This window comes from Magallana gigas, chromosome 6 (assembly GCF_963853765.1).
Source record: "Magallana gigas chromosome 6, xbMagGiga1.1, whole genome shotgun sequence".
NCBI lineage: Eukaryota > Metazoa > Mollusca > Bivalvia > Ostreida > Ostreidae > Magallana > Magallana gigas.
The window spans coordinates 55196705-55210179 of record NC_088858.1 but is presented as its reverse complement, the minus strand read 5'-3'; the positions used below and the strand labels follow the sequence as shown (position 1 = coordinate 55210179).

At 34.0% G+C, this 13475-nt stretch overlaps 1 protein-coding gene across 3 annotated transcripts in view; it reads right to left on the bottom strand.

Moving 5' to 3' along the window:
* Positions 1-13475, bottom strand: part of LOC105344286 (CST complex subunit CTC1) — a 49117-nt gene that overhangs the window by 940 nt on the left and 34702 nt on the right. For 2 of the 3 annotated variants that reach the window (XM_066087543.1, XM_066087544.1), the window contains exons 19-23: positions 13147-13259; positions 5715-5955; positions 619-858; positions 391-532; positions 145-295 (exon numbers count right to left, since the gene is read on the bottom strand). In XM_066087543.1, coding sequence (XP_065943615.1) covers positions 145-295; positions 391-532; positions 619-858; positions 5715-5955; positions 13147-13259 — 887 coding nt within the window. The remainder of the gene's footprint in view (positions 1-144; positions 296-390; positions 533-618; positions 859-5714; positions 5956-13146; positions 13260-13475) is intronic. The other variant, XR_010714633.1, reaches the window with a different exon arrangement.

Here is a 13475-nt window from a genome sequence, read left to right as displayed (position 1 = left end):
TGTGTTGCGTAATATTTGATAAATTCATCGCGACTGAGTAACATGGCAAGACAAGATGGCAAAATATGACATCACAAAACACGAATTATAAGCCATTTGCCAAGAAAATTTTTATTAGATGAAAGTCCTTAAATTATGGTTTACCTGATGAAGAGGCTGCATCCAAATTATAATAGATGTCTTGTGACATCGTTTGTCTGTCTGGCTTTAACAAAAGTTGTTTGGGCAAATGGAGATGACTTCCTCCACGTAAGGTTTGAAGGAAAAACTCAACACTGCTTCCATTATCATTATTCTGTAAAGTAAAAAAAATAGCATTTATATTGTGATATTAACAAAAATATAAATATCAATTGTCCTGAAAAAATAAAATATTCAAAGATTTATTACTGAGGTTATAAATATGTCTCCTTGTAGCTTTACTGCTTCCTCCAAATTCATCCATTCTATATCACTGAGTTCTAGAAGTTTCTGAACAACCCCAGAATAACATTTCACATTGGCAAAAGATGTCCCATCATCTACAGAAAAACTAAAAACCATATCTAATTACAAAAAACACTTTAACAGTAATATTACATTCCATTAAAATACACTAAATGTACAACTGGTACCTACCTTGCTGAAGCTGAAAATTTGGTGCCGTGATCAGGATTACAAAGGTGATTTTCACACTCTCCGTTATATATGATGGAATTACAGTTAAGGCACGTGCTTTTAAAGGACAGCTTGGTTATCCTATGGATATGAGTAACACATTGAAAGAGTGACATGTATGGGGGTCTCCAGATTTCACACAGATGATGGGTAAGGGCATTTTCCCATAGAGAGTCCTTCATCTCTGGCTCTTTTACCTCTCTTCATATAAAACGAGAAGATACAACAATTACCTAACATCTTTAATAGCTGAGATTTACAAATGTATACACAGATTGGCACATTCTTATTACAAGTACATCTATGAGGGCAAAATGTCTATGTCAGAATTGTTATCTGTTGAGTACGCCTAACAATAGCAAGGTTTGACAAAATAAACATAATCCATAATTATTAGTATGCTGCCTATGCACAACGTTCATATAGATCGTGCATAATCTACTACTATGGTATAAATTTTCCTCTCTTATACATTATTCCAGGTAGGTAGGCCTAACTATTTTTCGCAGCTGCAAATTTTGCATTTTGATTTAAAATTGGTTTATTCATTTTTTGCAACTTATTAATTTATAAAGACAGTCTTTATTAAATTTTAAGACTACAGGATACATTTTTGTTTTTTCAACTGATTTTTTTAGCCGACATAAGACCAAAGGAAAGTAAAATGGAGTATGAACAAAAAAAAAACCAGTAATACAATACCTTGTTGTGGTAATACCTTTATGACACATGTACTTATTAAGTGTTTAACATATGAGCATGATTGCTGACATGGATATGCAAGTTTGCCCTGCTAATAAACATAAAGACAATTGCTATTTCAGATACATCTAGGCAGTGTGCATAAGAACAAACAATAAGAATAAACTGATTGGACATGTCAATACCACTCAATGATTCATAAACAGAGGAAATTCAGATTAGATTCAACAAGCGTCATAACTGTAATAACCTGTAAAGTTTTACACTTTCTCACTTAAAACTAGAACTGTTCTAATGGGACTTATACCCCCCAAGGCTAATTTCAAATGGGACAAATAATTGAATTGAATAATAAAGGTTTGGAACACATACAAATAAAAAAAAATCTACAGTTGTACAAAACAAAAATAAGTTAACAAAGAAATTGTCAGAATTTCACTGTAAATACATATGTATAACAGTAATACATTTACAAATTTATGTATCTGATGAATTTTTTTTTTAATTAATTTCAATTTACTTGACTAATAAATTCAAACAACTTCTAAAAATAGTGAACTTCTTTATGAATATATTATAAATATTATTTATTTTCTCATAATGATAGAAACTTTGGTTTACATGAAAAAGTTTTAAAATAGCCCCAAAACCACCACCAATTTAACATATTATCAGTTTTCCCTAAACACATGCTCCATCTAACTAAACCATGGCTCAGATAATGGCTCCCTTGGGACAAATGAATTCAGCCACACTTGTCTTTGATGTTCTTACTAGCTCCTGAGAATTTATCATTGACAAACAAAAATTGTGCATTGTCAGTTGATAGAATACTTATAAAAAATAAATTTAGTTAAGACAAAAGACAACAAGAGGCCCATGGGCCACATCGCTCACCTGAACAGCAGTTCCTTGTAACATTACATTTCGTAGCATATGCTTTTTCTATTTTAAACATTGAACCCCTTTCTGGGGACCCAGTTATGGTCCGAGGTATATGGTTGGCTTGAACAACATAAACAGTAACATAGGGATGAAAATGTGTAGCACTGCGGTAGGACCGCACGTACACAACCTGAAAAACTGAACGTAGCAGAGTTCCACTTCAAGAGAAATAACTCTCAGACTGTACAGAACATCAAGAAAGATAACTCTTGGTTCCACTACATTAGAGTTTACACAATTGGAGGATCCTTGCATAATAATCTCACAAACTGTAGCATTATAGTTCTCGAGAAAAACTTTTTAAAAACATTTTCAATATATCTTTCTATGTTAAACTTTGAACCCCTCTTGGGGCCACAGTATTAGTCCAAGGCTAAAGTTTTAATTATTTGGAATCTACATTATTTAAGGATGCTTGCATAGTTATCTCACAAGCTGAAGCATTATAGTTCCCTAGAAAAAGATTTTTCAACATTTTCCCTCTATATTTCTATGCTAAACTTTGAACACCTCTTGAGGCGCCAGTATTAGATTGAGGTCACAGCTTTTATAGTTTCGAATCTACACTATTTGAGGGTGCTTACGTAGTTATCTGACAAATTGATGCATTGTAGTTCTCGAAAAGAAGATTTTTAAACATTTTCCATATATACCGGTACTTCTACATTTAACTTTAAACCCATCTTGGGTCCCTAGTATTAGTCCAGGGGTCACTATTTTAAAACTGTCGAACCTTCATTACCCAAGGTTGTATGCATGATAGTAATCCCACAAATTGAGGCATTGTAGTTCTCGAGAAGAAGATATTTTAACGTTACCTTTATATTTCTATAATAAACTTTGACCCCATCTTGGGGCCCCAGTATTGGTCCGGGGGTCACGATTTTACCAATTAGGAATCTACATGAGCGAAGGCATAGAAATTCCACAAACTAAAACATTGTAGTTCTTGAGAAGAAAATTGTTATCCTTTTCCTTTATGTTTTTTAAAATGTTTAAATTTTGAACCCCTCTTGGTGCCCATCAATTGTCCGGGAGTTACAATTTTTTGAATCTACATTATTTAAGGATGTACATGTATGCATAGTAATATCCCAAACAGTTGCACTATAATTCTTGAGAAGAAGATTTTAAAACATTTTCCTATATATGTTAAAATCTAAACCCCTACTGGGGCCCCACTTTTTGTTCAGGGGTCACGATTTTTACAATCTTCACTATATATACAACCGTTTGTGTATGTATTGGCATTTTTGGTGAAGTGGTTTTTGAGAAGAAAATTTTTAAACATTTTTCATATGTAGTTCTATGTTAAACTTTGAACCCCGCCTGGGGCTGCAGTTTTGATTTGAGGGTCACGATTTCTACAATTTAGAATCTTCATTATACATACAAGCTTATGTGTAAATATTGGCATTTCTGGTGCAGTGGTTCTTGAGAAGAAGATTTTTTAAAAATTTTCCTATGTATTTCTATGTTAAACTTTGAACCCCGCCTGGGGCCCCAGTTTTGGTCCGAGGGTCACGATTTTTACAATTTAGAATCTTCACTATATATACAAGTTTTTGTGTAAATATTGGCATTTCTGGTGCAGTGGTTCTTGAGAAGAAGATTTTTTAAACATTTTCCTATGTATTTCTATGTTAAACTTTGAACCCCGCCTGGGGCCCCAGTTTTGGTCCGAGGGTCACGATTTTTACAATTTAGAATCTTCACTATATATACAAGCTTTTGTGTAAATATTGGCATTTCTGGTGCAGTGATTCTTGAGAAGAAGATTTTTAAAGACATGCACCCTATACTTACTGTTTCGCAATTATCTCCCTTTTGAAAAGGGCTGTGCCCTTTATTTTTATAATTTATAACCCCCTTTCCATAAGGATGCTTTGTACCAAATTTGGTTAAATTTGGCTCAGTGGTTTTTGAGAAGAAGTTGAAAATGTGAAAAGTTTACAGACGGACGGACAGACAGACAGACGGACGGACGGACGGACGGACGACGGACAACGGGTGATCAGAAAAGCTCACTTGAACCTTTGGTTCAGGTGAGCTAAAAAACCTCCATCTGGATGTGTTTACATGTATATAAATATATTTTAGAGTGTTTTAATAATATTAATTAATTCATAAAATCTGTAAGGATTACCTTCCTTACTTTTCATCACCAGTGTATAATATATAATGAGGAAAAATGAAAACTGTCATAAAATCATTAAATCTTGTCTAATCTTAATAATCTTTAAAAAACAATGCAGGTGCACATCTTTAGATGGTGATCAACATATGTACAAAGTTTCAGATTGTTTCATGCAGTAGTAAAAAATTCTATAGGGGGGACAAAGTTGCGTCTACAGACAGACGGACGGACAGAGAGAAGGATAGGGTGAAACCAATATACCCCCCTAAACTTCGTTTGCAGGGGTTTAATGAATTATTATATATATATATATATATATATATATATATATATATATATATATATATATATATATATATATATATATATTACAAAGAACTATATATATACTAAATCATGATCACCTTCAATGTTATAGAGTGAGCTAAATGTCACTGAACACATGGAACTTGAATTACTTCCCCTTGTTTTCAAATATATCAGGGGGAATAACTACCTCAACTTTTTTATTAATTTAATGATAAAGACTTTTGAGTTAGTTTTAATTTCTACTACATCAACTTTTTGGTTAATTCGATGATAAACAATTTTCAGTTAGTTTGATTTTTTTCTTTGATCATCTAAATAATATTGATCTGCAGGTCTGTATAAATATATTTACCTGTTTTTAGAGCTTTTACATTTATAAATGTTTTAGAAATGTAGAGGGCTGTAAGAGTGAATGCATAGGCCTAAAAGTATGTCATAATAAAATCTTCTTAGACCATAAAAGTGATTAAATGAAACTGCTGATCATTTTATAAAAGGGGCATGAAAAATATGAAATGTTACATTTTTTCAAAATGATGCTATGATAAACAAGTAATGACATCTGAAGTAATATGTCTCAGAAAATTTTTGGGATCAAAATGTTCACAGAATATATCTTTACTTTAGGATAATAAGTCCAAAAACCATGTGAAACTTTTTGTGTGCAATAGATTTTGTTTGGATGGAACTGTTGCTCTAGGGTCCATCAGCCCAAAACACAGGAATAAGCACTGGCTTCATGTGCCTTCATGGGAAGGAAAAGGATTTAACTACATCATCAATTTTAAAGAGGGGTGATGGATTTGGAAGACCGCAGGTGGTCCAGAAAATTCGATCTCACTCTGTTGAAATAACAGCATCAACAAAGGGAAATTGATGGGTAATTATGATAAACAGCATCATCAGATGGTGTCATCATTCTGATGGGATTATATAGACTATATCTAACTACATGTTTGTTTACCTCAAAAGTGGCTCTGTCCCTGCCCCCAGGATCTCTAGAGTAGAGACAACTACATACTGACAGTAGACCGAGCCGTGCCGCGACACTCTCCTTTCCAGGTTACGGAACCTGATCACATGACCAGGGAGAAGGCCCAATGGATAGCGTGTGTTGGTCAGTGTCATGTACACAACGACCTCTTCCTCAGCATCAAGACTACTGACCGTCAAACTTATCTTACGATTATCCAGAGTGGATACACCTACAAGCAATAAAACAATGGGTCAGTTATGTATGGTCTCATTTTTGTTTTTTCCCATAAAATACTTAGCTTATACAAGAAGACAGCATTTCAATGCTTTCACAGAAATTAATTTCATTGTAAAAGGTTTCCATCAAAACAATGCCACCCAAAATCTGCAGTTTTCAGAAATAAATGTACCTTAACTATTTACCTGTCCAATATATACGAGGGTTGTTTGAAAAGTTCGCGGACAAGTTCGATTGTGAGTGGACTATTCGCATGATACCAGCAAAACTTTTCAGATTTAAACTTGACGTATTTTTTAAGAAATGTGTAAAGATTTGTATGTTTTAAATGCACCATAAAAATATACAGCTTAGTTACTTTGATAAGATATGCTTCACAGAGCATGTCAGAATTTTAATTTTTTATGTTTTGTACGCATTCGTCCTTATTAATTAAGAAAATGTACCGTTTTAGCACAGAAAAATGAACGATATTTTATATGACATCTCAATCGCTTATGAAGGTCATTTTGCGACAGTGTCAATTAAATTCAAGAACTTCTGATCCTTTTATCGCCAAATTTGGATGAACAACGCTCAAAAATAAATAAGTCAAAAATGTTGACGTATATGGACATCTTGGAGCACCTGGCCTACATCTAATTTTGAGTGCATGCAGGAAAATCTCTGATGGAGTTCAAAAGGTTCTTTAATATATGCTGGGTTTATATTTAGAACAAAGGTTTACGCTTAGAATCACAGACATTTAAAGATTGAAGAACTGATATTTGAGCTCTTGCAGCACCCCAACCCCCATACAGCCAGGATCTTGCACCTAAGGATTTCGTTTTTTTCCTCAAATCTAAATTCAAAATTGTGAGGACAGAGATTTTTGGACCTAAATGATCTACGATATGCCACAAAAGACTTAATACAAAAACATGACAAACTAGAATACTGACCAGTCAGGAAGGGCCCCGCTATGACAAATAATATATAGAAGTGAAAAAAACTTTGAATTCCATCCTCTTTATATTAACAATGATGAAAAATAAATGCCCGGCATAAGATGTAAAGAACTGCAATATATATAAGGTGGTAAAAAAAATAAATTAAAATTATAAGTAACAACTGTATTTTTAAAATTTCAAGATAATTCCTGAATGTCCAAAATCTCTAAATAGTAACCTTGTATCTGCATAAAACAGGGATAACCTCATGTCTTATAAAAAAAACTAAATTAAATGTGTATTTAAAAAAGATTTAAACAGGTGTTTTATAAAATGCAAGCCTTGAAGGGCTGTGTGTTAAATTGTAAAAATGCATGCAGATGCAAGTTTTCAGTATTTTATGTCAAATCTTGTTGACAGAAATTAGTTTCTGCAGTCTGAAGATAGAAAAATGCTTTTAAAATTTTGTAATGAAAAAAATATGAAAAATGATGATTTTTGGTGTGGAAAACATTTAATTTTCAATATATGATAATACAAACCTTTTGAAATGAATGATATGAAGTCACTGGAGCTTAGAATATTGGTTTCTGTGTTCTAGATGCTGTAAAAGTGTGCAGATCAGTTGTCGCAGTCATATATGGTGCCCCCAGACTTTGTCGTAAGAGTACGCAGCGACTAGTTTTTCACCGAATGACCAATATTTAGGTTTACGGGCAAGTTACAGAATTAAGCGACAAGTGCGAAACAATGCGAAGAACATTAACACTCTAACGAAGGATTATTTTGACAAAAACTTTAATTTTTTTTATTTTTGCTCACCTTATGTGAGATTTCATTTCATTTCCTACATAGTCATGATTCAAGGAATGAGAGGATTTGGACAAATATGTGCTATGTGTATGTATATTTTACATTGAATTATCCATTTGTAATCATTTAAGGCAAAAACATGCTTTAACACCATTTACAAGATCACACAGATGCATATTTTGTGTAGAAAAGAGGTTTCATGCATTTAGTTGAGAAGGTCATTATGAGTCAAGTGTATATACTATCATCATGATTGAATCTAGGAGCTTTTCATCCTTAAAAACTGATGAATTTCAGTTTACCAGAAAATGTTTTTATGCATTATAGCCAAAAAATCAGTTTCTTCCCACATTTTGAGGGGAGTTCCTTATATACAAAATACAAATACTGATATTTATGTTTGAATGACCTAAGATATTGAAACATTAGTCATTGTTATCGCAAATCTTACACGGGTGTATTCGCTGCGAGTGATAAACTGATGCGTTGAGTGACGACACTATCGGGATTGCGAGTTGCAGTTATATAAACAAGCATTTTCATTGGCCGTTTTAGTACCCGCCCACCCATACCTGCTGACGTGGTATTTGTGTCGTTTCTGCAATAATTGACTAAGAGTTCTCACAATAATCGCATCTTCTTTTTTGGTGTAAACAATTGTCAAAAACACGCTGTTAAAACAGGTTCAATCCCCAATTCATTTTTACATAGAATACATACTTCATCGAAAAATTCAAATCCTTTTAGCTGTTAAACGCATCAATTTAAGATGAAGCTATATTTATTTTGTTGTAGCTTATTCCAAAGAATTCACAACAGATACTGACAATAAATATTACATAGCCTATGTTGCATTTTGTTGAAATTTGACTGATTAATATGACACACTTAGAACTACAAGTGTGCATGTGTTTTCAAACATACCAAAAAATTGAATTTTACGGCATGTAAACGTGTTCAATTTTGGACTGATCTGTGATCAACATTATTTTGTAACTCACTTAGTCTGTATAAATATTCATTTTATTATGTTTTTCGATATTCATCACACAATATTTACTTCTGATGTTGACACTGACACGCTAATCGACCTCGGATTGTATAATTCACGTGCAGATCGAGTCGCCATTTTACAGTTTTCAATGTATATAAACAAACCACACGTCTTCATTTTGCGGAGCTGTTGACGATGTTTCAAAGATTTCAGTACATATTTATTGTAAATAAAACAGTGAAGACATATGCTGTAAAACGTCTAATGGATTTCACGGCGTGTCCACCCGTGGATCTACATTTTGCAACAAGTTTTTTATGAGGAAAAACAGTTCAACTCATGCTATTTTCCATATACAGTATATGGTTCATTATGAACGCTAACGTAAAATTTATTTGTTTACTAAACAGTTTCTGGCGATTTTTTTTCACAATGAACTGAATGACATTATTCGTAAGCGAAGTACAATCTTATTCTGTGACTGATAATCTATATGCGCCGATCCCTGCTTTTAGGGAACTTTTTCTTTTTCTCTTCATTAATATTTTACACATGTACGTGAACATCTCCCCGTTTGTTATCAAATAACTCTGTACGTAAATTTTAACTTGCTAGTACAACTTTATGAGATGTTTTCTTTCTCCGACATATCTTTCCACGTGTTAGCATCATGTTCTCAACATGCATTTGATAAATGGGCGGGTCCATATAAATGCACCAATCAGAATCTTTATTTCAAATCACAATTGAAATACACACCGATTAGAAAGTGTCATCACTCAACGCAATGCTACATCGGTCGTAGCGAATACTTTCATGTAAGATTTGCGATAAAATGTTTAGAAGGAGATATTACTATTTTTCATATGGTAACCTCAGCACACCTGTCCTATTCTAAGTAATGAAAATCAAAATTTGAATGAAATCATGTCATGCAACATGTATGGGTACAATATAGATGCCCCACCCATATCCACAACTATGGGGGTTGGTATGATTCTTTTTTTAGTATTGTGATATGGCATGCACTTATGTGATTTCTCTTGTAAATATGCATCAGAAATGCATTGCCTTATTGAATTACTCCATGTATATGCTTATTGCTCTTGCTGTAAATTATCTAACATGTGTCAATCATCATTGATCAGCAATTCTCTTCAAATTATATTGGGATGGCCTGATGAGGGGTATAATTAAGTGTGTCCAATTGAAATTTCATGGCTACTTTTGCTCTACAGATAGAATGTTACAGAAATCACAGAATGAAGTTGCATCCCAGTTGTTTCTTTTACATTTCTTATCATCAAAGCAAGATTTATGGTTGTCAGAGCAGATCTGAGCTCCATTAAATACTGATATCATTTGGGCTGTCCTGTGTTACCATGCTGCTTTTAGATAAAAGTGAGTATGGCAGTGTGTAGACAAGTAAACAGGCTTTACCTGATATATAAATTTACCAGATACAGATTTCATTTTTGACCTGATAATTCACAATATAGTTATGAAATGTGTGAACAATAGGGGTAAATTTCTTCTTTGTTATGCAATGATTGCGTAATGAAGTGACTCTAATGGAATATTTTTATTTTGATTTAAAGAAAAATGTATATGCTCTGATTTGGTACCAAGGTGATTTTGTATCTTGTTGTTTTAAGGATGAAAATTGGCTTCAGGTTATGCATGGTGTGAGGCTCCAAATGTGTTTCATCTGTGCTATTTTCTTCAGTCTGAGTAAGGGAGATAAATCCTCAATAGCTAAAGAAATATTGGGAGCTTGGGGACAGGGTTTGGGGATTTGGTGATTTCATGTACTTTGTTAGGTGATGATCTTTTTTCACAGGGACTACTTCTTTCAGGGCACATGCAGCAGCTTCCTGGGGAGTGTGCAGTCTGTTTACATACAAATGGAAAACACATGGTTTTGAGGGTAGACCTGTTTGGAGCTAGATATTTTGAGAAAATGCAGTATCGCTTGCCCTTTTTATGGTGTTAGCTGATGAGATAGGTAACAAATAACATTTCCTCCGAATATTTTGTCATGAGGAATACAAACTGATTTTTAAGAATTTTTTCCCCTCTATAGTGCTATATAGTGAAAATAATTACCGGTGTGATACCTTAATTAAGTGAATGCAAATACATTGTATCACCCAGGGTTGACCTCAACTTCAAAACAAACATCAGTTGCAGACAAAGGTGTTCATTAATCTTCATATGACAGATAGAGACAAGCCTCTAAATTTTCTGCAGCAGGCAAGATAATTAATCCCAGGGGATCAATTGTTCTGCTCTCTCATGCTTTTCTTCTAAATTTACAATAAGATTTTTTTTCAGAAATGACAGAATGGGGTTATTATCTGATTAACAGCATAAAGGCAGAAAAAAATAAAATTAATAATTATTGAAAAAGGATATCTTAATATATATCTTGATTTTAGAATTCAATAAAACTAGAGGTACTGTGAGCAAGCTCACAATTGATACCCCCCGCTAAGAAAAAAATCATAACGCATGTATTTTTGCTATTACAGAAAATATTGGATGAATCTATTTCGCTGTCCATTTTCTATCAATAACAACTGCTTTATTTTTGAAAACTGTTAATTTTTAGCTTCTAATATTTCAATTAATACAAGACATGACACAGACAGAATTTAGCTTTTTTGAAACAATGACCTTGAACTTTCTCAATTGACCTTGGGTCAAGGTCATGACACACCCTTTAATCATAAGCAATCTTTGTGTAAAGTAAGAACTTCCAATGTTTCCCCATAAGAAAGATATGGACCGGACACAAATTTTGCATTTTTTCTGCCAGTGTCCTTGACCTTGCCCAAATGACCTTGGGTCAAGGTCATGACACACCCTTAGGTCATAAGCAATCTTTGTGTGAAGTAAGAACTTCCAATGTTTCCCCATAAGAAAGATATGGACCGGACACGAATTTTGCACTTTTTCTGCCAGTGACCTTGACCTTGCCTGAATGACCTTGGGTCAAGGTCATGACACACCCTTAGGTCATAAGCAATCTTTGTGTGAAGTAAGAACTTCCAATGTTTCCCCATAAGAAAGATATGGACCGGACACGAATTTTGCACTTTTTCTGCCAGTGACCTTGACCTTGCCCGAATGACCTTGGGTCAAGGTCATGACACACCTTTAGGTCATAAGCAATCTTTGTGTGAAGTAAGAACTTCCAATGTTTCTCCATAAGAGAGATATGGACCGGACACGAATTTTGCACTTTTTCTGCCAGTGACCTTGACCTTGCCCGAATGACCTTGGGTCAAGGTCATGACACACCTTTAGGTCATAAGCAATCTATGTGTGAAGTAAGAACTTCCAATGTTTCTCCATAAGAAAGATATGGACCGGACACGATTGCACAGACAGACGGACAGACAGACAGACGGACGGACGGACAAGGTGATTCCTATATACCCCCCCAAACTTTGTTTGCGGGGGGTATAATTATCATAAATCATTGTGTACGGTATTTTAACCCAAATAAAGTATGAATATTATATATTTTAAATCCATATTTCAAAGAATGTACACAATACTACACATCATTCAAAATTGACCTTAACTTCAAAACAAAGTTCATTTGCAGACACAGGCAGTGCAGTAATTAATCTCAATATGACAGAAAAAGATAAAGCTTTTCTTTATTTTCTTCCTGTGGAAGGTTAATTAATCCCAAAGGACAAATATTGCACATCCTTCCAAGTATACAATGGTAACATTCTCAGCAGTTATCTCTCTTTGCCCATTCATTATTATGCATAGTTAAGGAATCTACCCCACCACCCCAGCTCCAAACCAGAAGACATAGAGAACCACACTTAGCATCAAAATATGTATTTTTGCCTACTGAACTACCATACCAAATTTGAACTTGATTGGGCAACCATGAAAAAAGTTATTAGAAAAAAACAGAAAATTTGTGGACGGAAGAGTGACAGATGGACAGACAGAAGGACGGACGGACAGAGTGATTATTATAGGGCACCCGCAAGTCCTTGCGGGGCCCTAATAATGGTACATGTGTATGAACATGCATTTTAAATATGGGTTAAATGTCTTGAAAAGTGTGTGGAACTGAAAGGTTTTTACTTTGAAAAAGAGTACCAGGTTTTACTTTTAGTTCCACGACGTCACCTGATGTCGTGGAAATATGAAATGGTGCTCAGTAAATCTAATTCATGCAAAGAAATACCCGCTATATCTTTTTAAAAATATTTCAAATTCATATGATTTTTTGCATACTTATTTTCAATTGACAGTCATTTCATTAAATATACACCATCCTATAAAGTACACAGTAATTTTGCCGTAATTCACTTTGTCCCCGAACTTTTCTAACAACGCCTGTATACATACATATATACTTACTTGCCAGGACTTGGTCTGATATACATGGTAAATATTTGAATTTGAGACTTACATGAAGTTGAACCACTGAGACTCGTGGTCTTTTTCTGATACTGCTGATTATCCGCCGGCAAATGTCGTCTGTTCTTAATTCTTCCCTCAAAACTCACCATTTTATTCTGGAAACTAAATCAACAAGAGGCCCATTAGCCACATCGCTCACCTGAGGAACATTAGGTATGATAAAATCAGCTTAATGGAGTCATAATACAAACTATCTGGACAATGTACAATAATACTTGTAGATCCTGTATAAATAAAATCCATTTTCCAACCTGAATATTCTTATGTTTATAATCATTATAATCCAACCCCCTCACTTTTTTTTGCAAAGTTATTCAT